The following is a 20402-nucleotide window of genomic DNA, read 5'->3' as shown; positions in this document are numbered from 1 at the left end:
TGCAAAATGAACCAAAGGTATTGTTTTCTCCCAGAAGGAATAGAGAAACTTATTTGAAACCACAAATTCACCAAGAGCACAGAAAGAATATCTCTTTGATTTTGTGTGCCGTTATTATGCCGTCAATTTTGTTGGCTAATTCGCAAAATAAACAAAATTGGTTCCACAAATTTGAGGCGAATTGTTACTGGAGGAAGCAATTTGCAAGCAAGTGTGACCCACTGAAAAAGCTTACAATGACGAACAACTATCCCTGCATCCCACAATTGAGTGACTCTTCCGCTTGGTACGGTTCACGCCTTTGTAAACTCAAGGCCTCTTTTAGAATACAAAGCACCATACCAGGAGTTAAAGGTTATTATATCCCCCCCTCCCCCGTGTACCCTCGCATTGTGAGAGGAAATAATAATTAAAAAAACAGTCCATCGCTATTGGCCAAGAAGGAGGTAATGTTCCTATACAATACAATAATCAAGAAGGACATTTTTTTTCAAACGATTGTGTCCTTTTTGTCAGCCTTCACAGGTAGTATTACAAAGATTCTTCAAAATATATATCTACAAAAAAAATCCTATTGACATATCTTGGTGTCCTAGTTTCAAATGGTAAAGAGAAGCACAACACTGACAGAAAACCAAGGGGTGAATGACTTCTAAACACCTGTAACCAGTGAAAGGTTCTAGAGTAGGAATTTCTCAGGCCACTGGGTGGAACAACATCATGAATGTCCTCTTACAGATGTCCCGTACACAGTATCTCCATTTGCCAACACTCAGATGTCACACCAGACAGTGGCCAGAGGAGTGTTTACCTCTACCCGTCCTTTTAATATTAAATATTTTCTAGGTTATTTTTGTTAGGGGTGAAGGGATCGAGCCACATGCAGATGTTAACCTATTAGCTTCTCTTCTGGGAAGGAGGTCCGAGGGGAGCCATTTTAAAGTAAAGTTTATTGATTGTCACAAATAGGCTTACATTAACACTGCAATGAGATTACTGTGAAAATCCCCTAGTCACCACACTCTGGCTCCTGTGTGGGTGCACTGAGGGAGCATTTAGCATGGTCAATGCATCATGTCTTTCGGACTGTGGGAGGAAACCGGAGCAACTGGAGGAAACCCACACAGACACGGGAAGAATGTGCAGACTCCATACAGACAGCGACCCGAGCCGGGAATTGAACCTGGGTCCCTGGCGCAGTGAGGCAGCAGTGCTAACCATTGTGATGCCCGTTAAAATGAAGAAAGCCTTCAGCAATTCAGAGATTAAACAGAAACGCCAAGCTTCCATTGGGATAGGTAACCTACATATGGCTGATAAGATCAAGCTCTTCTCTTAGTTCCTGCTGGGTTTTGCAATTGAGTCAAGTACCCAGTCAGACTCTGGATGCAAGATCGGTCTTCCACTTGATAGTCCAGAGTCTAAAATTCAAAAGAAAGTGGCCTCCAAATGGTTGGGCTTTGACCACACTCCCCCCAGCCCCCTCCCCACCTCTGTTGGTGTTTCCAATTGCCTGCACACCCTACACTTGGCTTGAGTGAGACTCTCAGACAAATAGCACGAGTCTGGTGCTCATTGGAAACCAAAGAAGTCCCCCAAAAATAAGTCAAACCAACTCTAGATTCTCAACAGCTGCCAATTGGGGAAGACTTGGGGCCCATGCTTTGCAAGTTGGGCTTGAACCCGTCTTCCCCAAACATGGATCTGAAGTATTTTGACATATAAAGAAGGTACCTATTTCCTTACAAAAATGCAAAAAAAAAAACAGGATTATATTACAGGAAGGAACAGCATACTGACTGTCCAGGCTAACAAAAAGGCTTTAATAACTGGAGTAAATGTGAGTGTGGCAGGACAACCACAATAAGAAATATTGTGTACATGATATTTACAGCAGAGTTAAGTGCTAGGTGACATCACTAACAAATTAGTTTTCGATACCCGAATGCAACAGTGCCTGTGTACCATCTCTGAGTGCCTCTTATATGTCATATATATAATATACATATAGAATATATATATAGAAAAGAACCCACTACTTTTCTAAAATTCCTCCACTCCCACTATTTGTTACATCCTTTAAAATAAGAAAATGTTAATTCTGGTGTAAAAGAAATGAAATTACAAAGCAAGCCAATCCTCTGCCGGTACAGAGACTCTCAACTGCTTTTCCTCCCTTCTGCTGACTGGGATGTTTTGTTCATGCTCACGTTTCCAGAGGTAGTCGTTCACAGACGTTGCTGGGGGATGGGTTGGGGGGGTGGGGGGGGGGTGGGTGGGAGGATCTCCTTGTGTTCGAGGTCTTTGTCTAGTTCATTCAGTATTACAGATGGAGGAAGCAAGTGTGGGCAGAGGTTGAGGTGGGGGGATGGGGTGGGGGAGGAGTGATAACATGAGCAGTATTTATCATGTGGTAGACTCATTCTGATCAGTGCCCGGCTGGGTAAAGTGACGTTAAAAGGTATCTCCCCTCAACCCCAGTTTCTGAAGGTACTGATTTCTCTCCGGAATGCAGAGAGCAGCCTCGTACTAGCTCACCCTAGTGCCAATTTTCTCTACACGTGACCCAAACCATTTGAAAAAGGTGGTAAACTATTCGCAGTCAAACCTGGGTTCTGTTCCTGCCCGACTTTCACCCACTAACACGTCCCGGTGGGGACGTACGGATTAGCAACGGGGAAGTTCTCTCCCTTCCTCTCTAGGGCCTTGGAGGCTACATTCATTATCCCCTTTTGCTGAGGCAGCATAGACCTGTGAATGAAGCTTGTACCATGTTCTCTATATGCTTTAGCACATGTACCATGTAGTGCATTATCAACTGAGCCAGCCAGGGACTCCAGGGATCTTCAGGGAAGCAGTTAAGACACTAGCAGAGGGAGTCATCCAAAATAGCCCTCAAGAAGGTGAGATTTATTATTGAGATTTACACTGCGCGAGAGGGAGGGGAATGCTAAATATTATCTATTCCTTTATCCTTCGCCCTTTATCCCCACCTCCTATTTTCAGGTGTCAACTGAAAATTTAAAAAGACTGATAAAATTGATGAAACTAAACAAAAAAGAATTCTTTGGGGTACTTTCAAAGATGAAGCTAGCTTCCATTTCTGAAAGCGCTGGTTAAGTAGCAGTCACCATCACCAAATGGGAGAACTTAGGGACACAATCCAGGACCTTTTATCTTCTGACAACATTTCTGAGCACACAGCTCCTAGAGCCAAATTCTTTCATTCTGTAACAGTCATGGCCATATTAGTAACAACAACAAGTGAAGGGAATGAAGAGGGAGCAAGAACTGGTCAAGAGACACAAATGGAATTAGAAAGACTCACAGTTCCAATTAGTCACGGTTGATAGGGGGGGGCTGGGCATGTTTGAATCAGGACTTTGCATCTTGAAACCACATCTCTGTACTAAAATAACAATTAACATACAGAAATATGCCACCCCCCCGCCTCCCCAAACGGGACACATACCAAAGACCCCTGGTAGCCCACTGCTCGCCTGACACCATCAACAAATCTCCAAAGGTTCGTTCAAAACCTTTCCAACAGCCATCCTGATGGCCTTGGAAGTAAATAAAGTCTGCCTCTCAACCGTAAAGAGAGCAAAGGCTCTGAATTTGTTGGCTGGCCTGTGGTGAGTTCGCTGACCTCAGCCAAGGCAGCAATCAGGAGTGCTAAACTGAGCAAAGCCTCCATATTAGGGAAAAGAGAGATTAAAAGGACCAGTTAGTGTGTTTCCCAATCGCTATCTTTGCTGAAAAGGTGCTTGTGTAAACAACAGGCCAGGACTGGGCCTGCTGCACAGCCGTTAACACATGAACAAGAGTCAAATAAACAGCCTTATAACCTCCGGAACTCTGATCGTGTTTGCTGATAATTTGGATACGAGAAGATAATCTTACTGTCAGTCCCCACATGTATTCTCAGATGGAGGATATGAAAACCTGTGGAGAAACCGGACAGCAGAGTGTGGGCTGTGGCATTCAGATACACTCCCTTCGACAAATCAACAATCTCCAATCATTAAAACCAAGCTGCCAAGTTGGCATTGTAACTTCTCCATAGACTCAAACTCATCCGTCACTCTCTCTACTATTTAGAGATGGGGACCGGAGATAAGTGAGATGGTATCGGAACTCAGTGCAGAGTTTCTGTTCACTTGTCCCCAATCTCCACCACCCACCCAGCCCTTTGCCCCACGTGGTCTCCAGCAGTGAAGGTTGGTACATTACTAGCTTCATCTCAAATACAAGAATGTTCTAACCAGTTGCCAACAACAAGAAAACATGAACATAGCGGGCAGAACAAACACTCGCCATCACCCACAGAGAACCGGAACCCCAAAGGTGGTCAATTAGTGCTTCGAAAACACGATGAGGAAGGCACGCTGTCTGGCTTTTCCCACCAAATATATCTCTATACAGCACTCAGCTCAAACATCAGCCAACCAGACCCAAGGCTGATACAGACACCATCAGCATTATCTACCTTCCTATCCACTCAACAGATAATCTCCTCATTATCAGATCTGCTGTTCGATGGAGGCCTGCTGTGCTCAAATTGACTGCTGTGTTTCCTACATTACAACCGTGACTACACTTCACATGTACTTCACCGGTTGTGATGCATGTTGGGGTTCTGAAGCCATGAAGGGCGCCACATAGGTGCATGCTCTATCTTTCGCTGCCTGAATCATCACAGGACATAATCCAGAGGAGTGCTTGATGTGCGAGAGGGCACACAGTCAGCTGGTCGTGCCCTCAGTATTATTTCAGGGGATGAAAAGGCCAGGCCTAGCTGTTTGGAACAGGGGCCTTTCTTTAGTTACTACTAAATTGGAGGAGCCTTATCGCTGTAGCACATTGCAAATACTGGCCAGGAACAAAACCAGTAGTTTCAAGTAGAAACAAATGAAAACAATTCTGTTTAATTTGTTCAGAGGCCTATTGACCACTCTTTTTCGAGAGTAATGCCTTTCCTCTGCAGACTCGAATGCTTTTCCCTCCCCTCAACTGATTGTATCTCCTCGCCTCATTATTTCACTCAATATACCCAAACCGTCTGTCCCTGCAGCCACAGAGAGTCAACTCATTTGGGAGAGAGCTGATTCTAATCAGTCAGCTGGATCAATACCGTGGAAACCACGCCAATGTTCATAGAATAGGATCACACAGGGAGGGTGACCACATAACTGACGCCCATGGATCTGCATCCTAGCAAGATTCAGTGCCCTCAGAAAGGGAGAACCAGTTGGGAGGAAAAAAACTATCCTGTTTACATGTTCTAATCCCATAAATACCGATAAGACCATGATTGGGTAAACAAATATGTAATTTGCACAGGTCTAATTTAAAGTTGAATAGAAACTGGGGCCCCGGGCTCCTGTTCTTCGAATCCTGCCCTCCATTTTAACCAGCACAGCGTTAAAATCCATCGTGTCCACCTCATGTTACCTAAAGCAGCTCCACCATTCAGGAGAGATGGAAACAGGGAGGGGTGCCCTTTAATTAACTCTTTAAATATCCTAGAACTTGGCTGACCCCTCGCAAGTCAACAGCCCCTCCCCTCACCCCCACAACGAATCATCCCAAGAAGTCAAAGGGGTGTCGGTACGAAACCCCCCGCCAAGTGTCTTGGCCATGGCTACAATGAGGTCACCTTGGGTTTTGGGCTGGGCAGCCATTTTGTGATCGCAAACAAACAAAATGGCGAGTGTTTTACTTCCCTTCTCTCCCCCCCCCACCCCCCTGCCGCTCCCTCAAATACAAACATTCCTACATACAAGCCCCCATTAACACATACTTTCTGAAAGTGATCCTTATCCAATATTTACTATCCCTGAAGTGTAAATATTATTAATGTTTCTTTTTTTAAAAAAAGGAAGAGAAACCGTACCGTTACCTCTCACTGAGCTTGGGTTCTGGAGAGAGGAAATAAAAACGCACACACATACATGACCCTCACAGAATTAGTGCAGAATATTGTTCTTTTGACTTCACGACAGTTCGTTTTTTTTTGTAAATTTTTTTTTTACATTTGTTCGGATGTAAAAATATCTGTATTTCTGTGAAAAATAGATTTTTTTTTTTTGCGTTTGGTAAAAATGAGCAGGCACCAAGATGTGTAGATAAATGGCAGGCGGCAGCACCCTCTGTGTAGGGGAGGTTGGAGCTGGGGTCCTAGTCCTTCACTAATCGGTAAACGTGATGCTGTGCACCGTGCTCGCTTGTCGACACCTCAAATACAAACGCTATACACAGCAAGGTCTCCTGGGTGTCCCGGTTGGTCACAACCTGGCAGAAAACAAGAGAGAGAAGAGCTGAGCTCAAACACAGATAAGCAGCACAAACATCAGAAAACAACACATTTCTGGCATCACCACAGACCTCAGGGAGTAACATCAGCAAGTAAGGGTGAGGGTGTGATCCAGAAAAGGGGGGGCGGTGGAGGGGGTGAAACATTAAAGAACCGGTCCTAAAGGGAAACAAGACACTGACAGATTAATACTGTCCAACAACAACTTAGATTTACAGAGCGCCTTACTGTAATGTCAGAAGGTATTTTACAGGGAGAGTTCGCAGGCAAAATATGACACCAAGTGTTGTCAGGACATATTGGGATAGGTGACTAAAAGCTTGGTCAAAGAGAAGAAGCATCTTATGGAACAAAGTAGAGTTTTCTGGAGTGTTGTATGGCTGGAGGAGATCAGAGAGATTAGCAGCAGAGGCCGTGGAGGTGTCTGAACACAAAGAAAATGTTAAACTGGAGCCAACTTCAAGTAACCTTAAATACATCTCTGCAGCCAAATTTTTATTCTTTGTTGCCAATATAGAAGTTATACTTTCAAAGATGTGCAGGTTATCATAGAATCCCTACAGTACAAAAGGAGGCCATTTGGCCCATCGAGTCTGTACCGACCACAATCCCACCCAGGCCCTGTTCCCGTAAACCTCATTTACTCTGCCAATCTCCCTGACATTAGGATCAATTTAGCATGGCCAATCAACCTAACCCGCATATCTTTGGAGTGTGGGAGGAAACCGGAGCACCCGGAGGAAACCCACGCAGACACGGGGAGAACGTGCAAACTCCACACAGACAGTGGCCCAAGGTTTAGAATTGAACCCAGGTCCCTGGCACTGTGAGGCAGCAGTGCCCGCCACTGTGCCACCGTGCTGAGGTTAGGTGGATTGGCCATGCTAAATTGCGCCTTAGTATCCCAGGATTGCAGGTTAGATGGATTAGCCATTGTAAATGCGTGGGGTTACAGGGTAGGGCAGGGAAGAGGTGAGATAGAGTCGATGGTTCAGACTCGATGGGCCGAATGGCCGCCTCTCCACTTTAGGGATTCTGATATCTCTCATCAAATTTCCTCCAGTGAACGTGGATGGAGGTTAAATCCACATGCACCAGGTACCTTCAGTAGCTACTGGGATGTAAGTGTTGACTGCACACTGCAGGCCTCTTATAGCCAAGGCCCATTCTGTTCTCACCCCATATCCAAGCAGCAATTCCAGCAAGTAGCAGAGCACAATTTGACTCCCACCTCCATAACTCCACCTGGATCTACTGACTGCAATCAGCCAACTCCATACAAGTCCAGGTATAACCAGCGACTTTCCTAGTTCATGTGGCTCACACCCCCACTGCGCCAACACTGATACCACCAGAACGTCTTTTCTAATTTCGGAAATCCAGCTAAGAGACGTAGGTCTACAGCGAGAAAGACGACCAGGAAAATCGAGCGAATGAGGTGAATCCAAGCTTGAGTTTTAAAAGCATGAATGAGGAAGAGATAGCTTCAGGAAAAGGGTTTTGATATCGTGGGAAAGGAGGAGGCTGGGCAGTAGGAATAATTCACAGTAAGAACGTACGCAGGGATCAAAAGTAGAATATTGTCAAAACCGGCAGATTCCATCACTGTGTGATGTATAGAAAAAGACAAAAGTGTGCAATCAACAATATATACCTCGAGTATTGTCATGTCATGGGATTTCAGACTCTGCACAGAGTACAGGAATAAAGCGGTCATGTTGAACTTATATAAGGCACTAGTTAGGCCTCATCTGGAGCACTGCGTCCAGTTTAGGGTGTCATACCTGAGGAAGGATGTGAAGGCATTGGAGAGAGTACAGAGGAGATTCACAAGAATGATTCCAGGGATAAATAAATGTAGCTACGAGGATAGATTAGAGAGGTTAGGACTGTTTTCCTGAGAGAAAAGAAGGCCGAGAGGAGATTTGATAGAGGTATTCAAAATCCTGAGGGGTCTGAACAGGGTGAATATTGAGAAACTTCTCACTCAACAGGCAGGGTGGGGCTGCTCATCAAAGAGGGTCTGGTGGACTGAAGTGCATTTGTTTCAATGCGAGAAGTGTAACAGGTAAGGCAGATGAACGTAGAGCTTGGATTAGTACTAGGAACTACGATGTTGTTGCCATTACAGAGACTTGGTTAAGGGAAGGACAGGATTGGCAGCTTAACATTCCAGGATACAGATGTTTCAGGCAGGATAGAGGGGGATGTAAAAGGGGTGGGGGAGTTGCACTACTGGTTAAGGAGAATATCACAGCTGTAGTCCGGGAGGACATCTCGGAGGACTCATACAGCGAGGCAATATGGGTAGAGCTCAGGAATAGGAAAGGTGCAGTCACAATGTTGTGGGTTTACTATAGGCCACTCAACTGCCAGTGGGAGATAGAGGAACAGATATGTAGGCAGATTTTGGCAAGGTGTAAAAGTAACAGGGTTGTTGTGGTGGGAGATTTTAACTTCCCCTATATTGACTGGGACTCACTTAGTGCTCGGGGCGTGGATGGGGCAGAGTTTGTAAGGAGCATCCAGGAGGGCTTCTTGAAACAGTATGCAGATAGTCCAACTAGGGAAGGGGTCGTACGGGACCTGGTATTGGGGAATGAGCCCTGCCAGGTGGTCAACGTTTCAGTAGGGGAGCAGTTTGGGAACAGCGACCATAATTCAGTAAGCTTTAAGGTACTGATGGATAAGGTAAGTGTAGTCCTCAAGTTAAGGTGCTCAATTGGGGGAAGGCTAATTACAACAATATTAGGTAGGAACTGAATAGATCAACAACAACTGGCATGTTGGAGGCTTTCAAGTGTAAGTTGATAGGGATTCAGGACTGACACATTCCTGTAAGGATGAAGGATAAGTATGGCAAGTTTTGGGAACCTTGGATAACGAGAGATGTTGTGAGCCTAGTCAAAGAGAAAAAGGTAGCATTTGTCAAATCTAGGAGGTTGGGAACACACGAAACAAGTGTGGAATACAAGGAAAGTAGAAAGAAACTTAAGCAAGGAGTAAGGAGGGCTAAAAGGAGTCACGCAAAAGCATTGGCCAGCAGGATTAAGGAAAATCCCTAGGCATTTTATACATATATAAAGAGCAAGAAGGTAGCCAGGGAGAGGGTTGGCCCACTCAAGGACAGGCGAGGGAATCTATGCGTGGAGCCAGAGGAAATGAGCGAGATATTAAATGAGTACTTTGCGTCAGTATTCACCAAAGAAAAGGACTTGGTGGATGATGAGCCTGGGAAAGGGTGTGTAGATAGTTTGAGTCATGTTGAGATCAAAAAGGAGGAGGTATTGGGGTTCTTGAGAAACAATAAGATAGACAAGTCCCCAGGGCCTGATGGGATATACCCCAGAATACTGAGAGAGGCAAGGGAGGAAATTGTGGGGCCTTGAGAGAAATCTTTGTATCCTCACTGGCTACAGGGGAGGTCCCAGAGGATTGGAGAATAGCCAATGTTGTTCCTTTGTTTAAGAAGGGTAGCAAGAATAATCCAGGTAATTACAAGCCGGTGAGCCTTACATCAGTGGTAGGGAAATTATTGGGGAGGATTCTTCGAGGCAGGATTTATTCCCACTTGGAAATAAGTAGACGTATTAGTGAGAGGCAACATGGTTTTGTGAAGGGGAGGTCATGTCTCACGAACTTGATCGAGTTTTTCGAGGAAGTGACGAAGATGATTGATGAGGGTAGGGCAGTGGATGTTGTCTACATGGACTTCAGTAAGGCCTTTGGCAAGGTCCCTCATGGCAGACTGGTGCAGAAGGTGAAGTCGCATGGGATCAGAGGTGAGCTGGCAAGGTGGATACAAAACTGGTTCGGTCAAAGAGACAGAGGGTAGCAGTGGAAAGGTGTGTTTCTGAATGGAGGGCTGTGATAAGTGGCATTCCTCAGGGATCAGTGCTGGGACCTTTGCTGTTTGTAATATATAGAAACATAGAAAAACTACAGCACAAAACAGGCCCTTCAGCCCCACAAGTTGTGCCGAACATATCCCTACCTTTTAGGCCTACCTATAAACCTCCATCCTATTAAGTCCCATGTACTCATGCAGGAGTCTCTTAAAAGACCCTATTGAGTTTGCCTCCACCACCACTGATGGCAGCCGATTCCACTCGCCCACCACCCTCTGAGTGAAAAACTTCCCCCTAACATTTCCCCTGTACCTACCCCCAGCACCTTAAATCTGTGTCCTCTCGTAGCAGCCATTTCCATCCTGGGAAAAAGCCTCTGAGAGTCCACCTGATCTATGCCTCTCAACATCTTATATACCTCTATTAGGTCTCCTCTCATCCTACGTCTCTCCAAGGAGAAAAGACCGAGCTCCCTCAGCCTATCCACATAAGGCATGCCACTCAATCCAGGCAACATTCTTGTAAATCTCCTCTGCACCCTTTCAATCTTTTCCACATCCTTCCTGTAATGAGGCAACCAAAACTGAGCACAGTACTCCAAGTGGGGTCTGATGAGGGTCTTATATAGCTGCATCATTATCCCCGGACTCCTAAACTCAATCCCTCGATTGATAAAGGCCAGCACACCATACGCCATCTTAACCACCTCCTCCACCTGCGGGGCCGATTTTAGAGTCCTATGGACCCAGACCCCAAGGTCCTTCTGATCCTCTACCGTACTAAGAGTCTTTCCCTTTATATTGTACTCCTTCATCCCATTTGACCTGCCAAAATGGACCACTACACATTTATCTGGGTTGAAGTCCATCTGCCACTTCTCCACCCAGTCTTGCATCCTATCTATGTCCCTCTGTAACTTCTGACATCCCTCCAGACTATCATGTGACAGCATGCGGACCCATGTGTGGATTTGGACATTTGAACCCCAATCCCAGAGGTCCTCCCATTCAGCATGACTAGCCATAATTATTTCCTTTTAGGATTTGTCACTTGAGTATAGGTAAGGGATTGGGGTAGGGGTCCGGTTTTCACTAAATTCCCTCCCGTAGATTTTACCCAAATTCCCTAGACTGTTCTAGTTCTAACTATACAGTTTGTCCACCTTGTGTTACAGACACTGGGTTTATGGCCCAGTTTACTGGTTGAATCTGTATTAGTCCTTCACTCACTTAAGACTGGCCGTCACGTGGGGCAGCTGCCCCCTTAATTCAGGCTCAGACGGAGTGTTGGAGAATACCGGGTTGAAGGTTCGACTTCGGAGCAACGTATCACTTCTTATCGAAGTCCCATCTGGGTCGCCACTGTTGTACCTGTTAATTCTCAGATACTTTCAACCAGTTTACTTACTCCAAGGTTTTACCCCGGTGCCCTTATTTGCAAGGTGGACAAAGGACAAACACAAGTAAAGGTTCAACAAGTTTATTAATAATAACATTATTAACCCTTAACTTACCCACATAGAACAAGAGGATACTATAAATGATTTGGAGGAAAATGTAACTGGTTTGATCAGTAAGTTTATGGACGACACAAAGGTTGGTGGATTTGCGGATAGCGATGAGAACCATCAGAGAATACAGTAGGATATAGATCAGTTGGAGACTTGGGCGGAGAGTTGGCAGATCTGGACAAAGGTAATGCATTTTGGAAGATCTAATACAGATAGGAAATATACAGTAAATGGCAGAACCCTTAAGAGTATTGATAGGCAGAGGGATCTGGGTATACAGATACACAGGTCACTGAAAGTGGCAGTGCAGGTGGAGAAGGTAGTCAAGAAGGCATACAGCATGCTTGCCTTCATCGGCCGGGGCACTGAATTTAAAAATTGGCAAGTCATGTTGCAGCTTTGTAGAACCTTAGTTAGGCTGCACTTGGAATATAGTGTTCAATTCTGGTCGCCACACTACCAGAAGGATGTGGAGGCTTTGGAGAGGATACAGAAAAGATTTACCAGGATGTTGCCTGGTATGGACGGCATTAGCTATGAGGAGTGGTTGGAGAAACTTGATTTGTTCTCACTGGAACGACGGAGGTTGAGGGACGACCTGATAGAAGTCTCCAAGATTATGAGAGGCATGGACAGAGTGGATAGTCAGAAGCTTTTTCCCAGGGTGGAAGAGTCAATTACTAGGGGGCACAGGTTTAAGGTGCGAGGGGCAAGGTTTAAAGGAGATGTACGAGGCAGATTTTTTACACAGAGCATAGTGGGTGCCTGGAACTCGTTGCCGGGGGAGTTAGTGGAAGCGGATACGTTAGTGACTTTTAAGGGGCGCCTTGACAAATACATGAATAGGATGGGAATAGAGCGATATGGTCCCCAGAAGGATAGGGGGTTTTAGTTAAGTCAAGCATGATGGTCAGTGCAGGCTTGGAGGGCTGAAGGGCCTGTTCCTGTGCTGTAATTTTCTTTGTTCTTTTTTCTCAAGAGAGAACAGGAACGAGGGAGCACAGTCTCAAAATAATGGGCAACAGGAATAGATGTGATGTGAAGAAAAATATTTTCACCCAGAGGTGGTTGGAGTCGAGAACAAACTCCCTCAGAGGGTGATGGAGGCAGATTCTTACATACACGGAAACATACATAGAAAAATAGAAAATAGAAGCAGGAGTAGACCATTTGGCTCTTCGAGCCTGCTCTGTCATTCATTATGATCATGGCTGATCATTAAATTCAATAAATTCAGCTGACAAAGGGTCACCTAAACTCGAAACATTGGCTCTATTCTCTCCCCACAGATGCTGTCAGACCTGCTGAAATTTTCCAGCATTTTCTGTTTTTGTTTCAGATTCCAGCATCTGCGCTATTTTGCTTTTATATTAAATTCAATATCCTGATCCCACCTTCCTCCCCATATCCTTTTAGCCACAATTAGCTATATCTAACTTCTTAATGAAGACATACAACATTTTGGCCTCAACTACTTTCTGTGGCAGCGAATTCCACACATTCACCACCCTCTGGGTGAAGAAATTCTCCTCACCTCAGTCCTAAAAGGTTTACCCTTATCCTCAAACTATGACCCCTAATTCTGGACTTCCCCACCATCGGGAACATTCTTTCTGAATCTACCCTGTTTAATCCGGTTAGAATTTTATAAGTTTCCATGAGATCCCCTCTCAATCTTCTAAACTCCAGTGAATATAATCCTAACCGACTAGTCTCTCCTCGTATGACAATCCTGCCACCACAGGAATCAGCCTGGTAAACCTTCACTGTGCTCCCTCTATAACAAGAACATCCTTCCTCAGATAAGGAGACCAAACTGCACATATTCCAGGTGTGGCCTCACCAACACCCTATGCAATTGCAGTAAAACATCCCTATCCCTATACTCAAATCCCCTCGCTATGGAAGCCACATATCATTTGCCTTCTTTAGTGCCCTCTGTACTTGCTGAACCATTATTGCTGTATGATAACTTTATCTATTTTCCTTCAGCACAGCTCATTACCGGCTGGACCCAGCACTTGGGCTGGGGAAGGATGGTCACAGATGACAAAAGGTGGACACGAGAGTCTGGTTGGAACATGCCAGGAGTTACGTGGAGTGGGAGGCCCTTGGTTAAAGGATCAACTTCTCGCTCACGGATAACGAGTCACTGAAGTGGGGAGGTGTAGCATGGCCATTATTTTGGGTATTAAATCACTTCACCATTGGAGAGTTTGAAGAAGTGTACAGATGAACAAACAAATTAGGAGGCGTAGGCCACTCGGCCCCCCGGGCTGTTCCACTATTCAATAAGTTCATGGCTGAATCATAGAATCGCGACAGTGCAGAAGGAGGCCATTTGGCCCATCGAGACTGCACTGACCACAATCCCACCCAGGCCCAATCCCCGTAACCTCACATATTTACCCTGCTAATCCCCCTGACACTAGAGTTAATTTAGTATGGCCAATCCACCTAACCCGCACATCTTTGGACTGTGGGAGGAAACCGGAACACCCGGAGGAAACCCACGCAGACAAAGGGAGAATGTGCAAACTGATCTGATTGGAACTTCAACCTCACATACTGCTTGCCCCTGATAACCTTTCACCCCTTGTTAATGAAGAATCTATCTAGCTCACCCTTAAAAAGATTCAAAGACTCTGCTTCCACTGCCTTTTGAGGAAGAGAGTTCCAGAGACTCACCACCCTTTGAGGGAAAAAAACTTCTCCTCATCTCTGTCCAAAATGAGCGACCCCTTAATTTTAAACAGTGACCTTTAGTTCTAGATTCTCTGATAAGAGGAAACATCCTCTCCACATCCATCCTGTCAATACCCGATCAAGTCGCCTTTCACTCTTCTAAACTCCAGTGATACATGAGGACAAGACATATCTCTGATTCAGGTCACAATAGTTACGCTCCCAGGTTCTATTATGGTCCAACAAGAGGGCAGTGTGGATTAACTCAAATAAAACACAGCCTCAGATTACTTCTGATAGTGACTGGCACCACAGGACCAAAAACCCATCTATTGTAGACCTGAGTTTGTACTTTACTGGCTCTGGTCATTAAGACACATGGTAGATAGTTCAGCTGTTGAGGCAGTTCAGGAATGAGCTACATGGCAGCTCCCTGACAAAGGAGAAAAATGCTGGAGTAAATTGGGCTTTGCCGCTGTAACCGGAGTTGACAGAGGTAAACTTTTAAATATGTAAGTGGATATACAACAGGTAAAGTCAAAAAATTACTCTGTACAAACCAGAGTAGGACAAAGGGTGTAGCTTGAAACTTCTAGAAATAAATTTCCTCTTCTTCACACAGTGATCAAAACAAGGATTGGGTTTCGGGTACAGTAACGGGGAGAAAGTTCCTGGAATCATTTAACAATTGAATGAGAAGCGCAACTGCAGATTCTTTCTGGTTGAGTGAGTTAGGATGGGTGGGTTAGGATGGGCTGAATGGCCTTCTTTATGTAAAGAGATAGCCACTGGCCCACAATGGTGGTGGTTTAATTTGGCAGGACTGGCCCTTTGGAAATCCTCATTCTCACCACTCAGTGAAGCAAGAATTACCAAACAGAGAATAGAGAAACGTATCTATACGAGTGCAGATGAAGTGTAATATTAGTGTGCAGGAGATGCAGCACAAGCTTATGTTTATGGGCTGTCGGGATGGTTGAATACACCACTGATGAGGGTGACCTTTATTTACACATTGGATGACCTATGTATTTGGGGAAAGGGTAGTAAGCGCATTCAGTCATAATATTCCAGGCCAGACTAGCATTCTCCACCTCGAGGATCAGGTGATTGAGCAAGTGCTTACCTGCAGGATAGTGAAGTTCTCTAGCACACTGTTCATCATGTATTTCTCTGGTAAATGCTTGAGTTTGTGGATGAAGTTGATCATGTATTCACACATCGGGGAGCGATGGATCCGATACACAAACCTTCCATTCTCCAGCCTGGCATATTCTGTCTGTGGGCCAACAAGAGACACAAAGGGTTACAAAGGCAGTGTTTCTATCAGTGCTGCAGCCAGCCATGGGGCAAGACACAGTAAATCACACTGGGAGGGTGCACAAACCAGTTTGGTTCTGTTTTGATTGTCAGTTAGCCCACAATGAAGCATTTTGCACGAAAGATGCCTGGAATTTCATACATAAAGCTGCCAATGCTCAGTTGTTTGCAGTGTGCTGCAGACAGATATCCCATTGCAGGATGAAGGGCAATCTCAATGTTAACACTATAGAGTAACATGTAATTCCTTAAGGAACTAACTAACCTCCCACTGACTGGGTTATCAGAGCAGCAACATCAGGGCCAGGATCTTACGCTCAACTCCCCTGGCAAGGTTTTAGACAAGGGAGTCTGGAATTGCAGGGATGGGGATGGGATTCTGCTCGCCCCGACCTCTTAGCAACATTACATGGAGGCGGACAAGATAGGAAGCCTGCCCATGCCCCAGCTGAGGCCCTTAAGTGGTCAATTAATAGAAGCCCTCCCTTCTGACTGGGGGCACCCGCCCCTTAAAGCCCGGTGACCTCTGGATATCTCTCCCCCCTTTCGGCCTGCCTCCCTCCCACCCTGTCCTCCCACCCCGAGACCACGATTGCACCCCCCCTCCCCCACGTGATCCCACAGGCCTTCCCTACCCTCCCCGCCCTGGGACCCCTTCCCTGGGACCTGAGGCTTAGGGCGGAATTTTACCGGCCCGTCCGCCCGAGGTTCGTACAATCCCGCCTATGGCCAATGGAGAGTGCTGTTCTCCAAGCCTCGCCCACACCTGGAATCGGGGCGGGCATGCCGGTAAAATTCCGGTCTCCGTCTCAGGCAGCTCCATGCTGTCCCTCCTTTGGCCAGTGCACCGCCATTGCTGCAGGGTGGGAAAGCTGTTGGGCTCGGCAGGGATGTAGTCCCTGCTGACTCCTTGGATGCCATCCTGAATATTCAAGCCCATGATTCAACTTGGGAGACAACCTTTCCCCACCCAGCTGGCTACCTTCTACTGGGTCCAAATTGGCAATCTGTTCCTACAATGCCTCACATGGGAAATTTCTCCTGTGCAGGCAGGAGGTGATAGCTGGGTGGAAGGAATAGGGAAGGTTTATCATTCTTATTGGTGAGGAAGATAACACTGTATCTGACTGTCACTGGAATACCTAGTGAGCCAGAAATATAAAACAACAAAGTCCTACTCCTCAACTGGTTAACGTGTACTAAAATGTACTGTATGTATGGGCGGCACGGTGGTTAGCACTGTTGCCTCGCAGCACCAGGGACTCAGGTTCGATTCCCGGCTCGGGTTACTGTCTGTGTGGAGTTTACACGTTCTCCCCATGTCCGGGTGCTCCAGTTTCCTCCCACATTCCAAAGATGTGCGGGTTAGGTGCATTGGCCATGCTAAATTGCCCCTTAGTGTCCCGGGATGTGTAGGTTAGAGGGATTAGCGGGGTAAATATGTGGGGTTATGGAGATAGGGTAGGATTGTTGTCAGTGCAGACTCGATGGGCCGAATGGCCTCTTTCTGCACTGTAGGGATTCAATGATACTACGTTTCCTTTTAATTGTAGCATTCCCTTGCATTTGGATCATTTATTTTTCTTGAATAACGACTCACCTCCACTTTCTCTACCACTTGCTTTCCAAAAGAGCAGACCTTGGTGGAGCAGGTGATTGTCATGTTCTCCGAGCTAGTGTATTGGCTGCTGACTCCGTAGAAGGCCCCAGGTCCATCCTGGATATTGCTGTTAAGGTCCGCCTGAGGAGATACAAATGCATGGAATTGAAGTAATGGACAACATCAACACTCTCGCGCCTTTATGTCCCAAGTGATTCACAGGCACTAGCAAAGAGAATGTGACAAGCTGGGATGTAAGGGGTATGACATTTGATGAGAGGTGGGTTTTTAAGAGCATTGGCAAGAAGGACAGCAATGTAAAGAAGCAGAGACGTTTAGGGATGGGATTCCAGAGTTTAAGGCATCTGAAGGAATGGCCACCAATATTAGAGCAGTTTCAAGGGGCACAGCAGGCTTGTAGGGCTGAAGGAGGATACAGAAATATGACAGGAAGATTAGCCTTTGTCTTGAATAGCAAGGCTTGCGAGGCCAAATGTTCTACTCCAGCTCCTGCTCCTTCTGTCCCTAAAACAGAAACCACTTGTAGCGGCCAAGAAAACAGGTTTGCCGAGTTTTTGAGTATTCCGGTCAGGAGAGGACTTCACTCAATGATAGATAATATTTATTCATCCTGTTTTTGTCCCGATGGTGTAAGAAGCTGTCTGAGTCAATGTGAGGATGTTGAGAATGAACCACTTTCCGATCTAGATATCTGACACATGGGCAGGACTTCTGTCAGTGTATGTCTGCTGCCCTCATCATTCATTCTGACGCCCTGGAAGAAACACGCTGCCAAGGTGGGTTTGAAATTTTAGGTCCATCATTCTAGACCTGGCTACGCATCAGCAGTGCAAACACAGTGTGAGAGGAAGCCCCACCCATCAATGAGCCTTTAGGGCAATGCTGTATTATCTGCTCCTGGATTAGGCATTAACCCATCCCCATGGGGAACTGGGGTCGAATTCTCCCCGATTGATGAAATGACTCAAAAACAGAAAATGCTGGAAAATCTCAGTAGGCCTGGACAGCATCTGTGGAGAGAGAATAGAGCCAACGTTTCGAGTCTGGACGACCCTTCGTCAGAGACTCCCCTTTACCTGCCAGTTGAGGAACCCTTGTGATTCCCACTCGGAATCTCAATCCAATTCCTTGTGGACATAAGTGCGCAGCAGAAAATGATTCCTAATTGATATCTACATTCAGAGATCGTGGGGCAGGAACTGGAAATTATGTGAGGCTGAAGCCGAGGCATGGAATTGAGAAACGGAGGAAGGTTCCTGGCTGTTTTGTATCAGACCTGGAAGTATTTTTCTTAGCTACCCCAAACCGAAAAGTCTTCTGCCATTACCAAAACGTTTACAAAGCAAAATATTTCGATTGGGCTTCAGAGGAATTGATGTGGGAGAAACAACTGTTGGTTTGACATTACACCAACAGGAGGCCACCAAAGGCAATCAGCCCCTCTCATACCAAAAAACGATGCCACACTACCTCGGAATCTCTTGCCACAGTCTATCTGCACTCCTTTGCTCTGACAATACCTTGCTTACCAAATGAAGCCATTAGTAACAAAAAGCTTCAGTGGTGTGAAGTGCGCTCATTCAGGCAAACATGTTCTCCTCAACCACCCCACTTCCAAGAAATAAATCCTTTTCCTTCAAAATTAGTAATCTGTTGCGGGTGCTTATTCCCTCATCGCCAACAATGCTATGGAAGGAATATTTAACATATCCACAACCCAAGCCTGTGTCCCACTGCACTTTTAGTGCAGTCACTTGTTAGAGAATCCCTGTAGTGCAGAAGGTCATTCAGCCCATTGAGTCTGCACCAAGCACAATCCCACCCAGACCCTACTCCCGTAACCCCACCTATTTACCGTGCTAACCCCCCCTGACATTAGGGTCAATTTAGCACGGCCGATCAACCCTAGTTTAAGTTCTTTGGCTTTCAAGACTGTCTCAGTGTGTATTAAAGCAGTTGAGTTTATTTATGCCTATGGCCTAGCTTGACTGGTCAGCAGACATACACCGACAGAAAATTGTCCAGTCCTGTCCGTACGTCAGATATCTAGATCGGAAAATGGTTCATTCTCAACATCCTCACATTGACTCAGACAGCATCTTACACCATCGGGACAAAAACAGGATGAATAAATATTATCTATCATTGAGTGAAGTCCTCTCCTGACCGGAATACTCAAAAACTCTGCAAACCTGTTTTCTTGGCCGCTACAAGTGGTTTCTGTTTTAGGGACAGAAGGAGCAGGAGCTGGAGTAGAACATTTGGCCTCGCAAGCCTTGCTATTCAAGACCAAGGCTAATCTTCCTGTCAACACTTTCCTGCACTATACCCATCTACCTCGATTTCCAAAAAAACAATGGTCCCTAGCTTGAATACAACTTACTGAGTATCTAAAGCCCTTTCAGTTTCAAAAACAAATTCCAGTAGACGTGGGCCTCACTGGCAGGGCCAACATTTGATGCCCATCCCTAATTGCCCAAGTGGCTTTCGAGGCCATTTCAGAGAGTCAACCACATTGCTGTGGCTCTGGAGTCACATGTAGGCCAGACCAGGTAAGGACGGCAGATTTCCTTCCCTAAAGGACATTAGTGAACCAGATGGGGATTACAACAATCGATGACAGTTCTACGATTGCCGTTACTGAGACATACTGCGTGGGTAATGTCATGACATTCGTGAAACAGCATGGTTTTTGTCTACCACAAGATTTGGCAGCTTTTTGGTCCTGGCCACATTGGTGCTTCTCACGTTTTACATCTTACATCCAAGACTGCACTGGCAAAAGACGGGAAACAGTTCAGTTTCATCCATGGTGAAAGTGTCACTTTGTGCATACCCATGCAAGACAAGGGCGAGACCCTGTTGAAGCCAATAGTCTGTCATTGCCGTAACCGCCACACTCTCACCACTTGCTGCACAGAAGGCAATGCCAGGCCTGGTCTTCAATCGCTGTGGGCAAACCCCGTGTCGCCCAGCTTCTTTGCCAGGGAAATTCCCATTTCCTGTAGGATTGGACCGGAATGATTTCTGCTCGGGATGCCTTGAACCACATTAGCAGGGTTTCTAGAATGCCAGGATAGGCAGCCATTCTCATCCTTTTCC

General features: G+C 45.9%; 2 protein-coding genes across 20 annotated transcripts in view; both read right to left on the bottom strand.

Annotated features, from left to right (window-relative positions):
• Positions 1–20402, bottom strand: part of rpl10a (ribosomal protein L10a) — a 368503-nt gene that overhangs the window by 289620 nt on the left and 58481 nt on the right. The gene's annotated exons all lie outside the window — the stretch shown is intronic.
• Positions 6037–20402, bottom strand: part of LOC144479160 (transcriptional enhancer factor TEF-5-like) — a 260276-nt gene continuing 245910 nt past the window's right edge. For all 19 annotated transcript variants that reach the window (XM_078197743.1, XM_078197725.1, XM_078197727.1 and 16 more), the window contains 3 exons: positions 17280–17420; positions 15486–15638; positions 6037–6294 (listed from right to left, as the gene is read on the bottom strand). In XM_078197743.1, coding sequence (XP_078053869.1) covers positions 6181–6294; positions 15486–15638; positions 17280–17420 — 408 coding nt within the window. In that variant the 3' untranslated portion in view covers positions 6037–6180. The remainder of the gene's footprint in view (positions 6295–15485; positions 15639–17279; positions 17421–20402) is intronic.

The sequence above is a fragment of the Mustelus asterias genome, chromosome 25 (assembly GCF_964213995.1).
Source record: "Mustelus asterias chromosome 25, sMusAst1.hap1.1, whole genome shotgun sequence".
Classification (NCBI taxonomy): domain Eukaryota; kingdom Metazoa; phylum Chordata; class Chondrichthyes; order Carcharhiniformes; family Triakidae; genus Mustelus; species Mustelus asterias.
The sequence above is the reverse complement of the archived record's forward strand: the minus strand, read 5'-3'. Positions and strand labels throughout refer to the sequence as shown.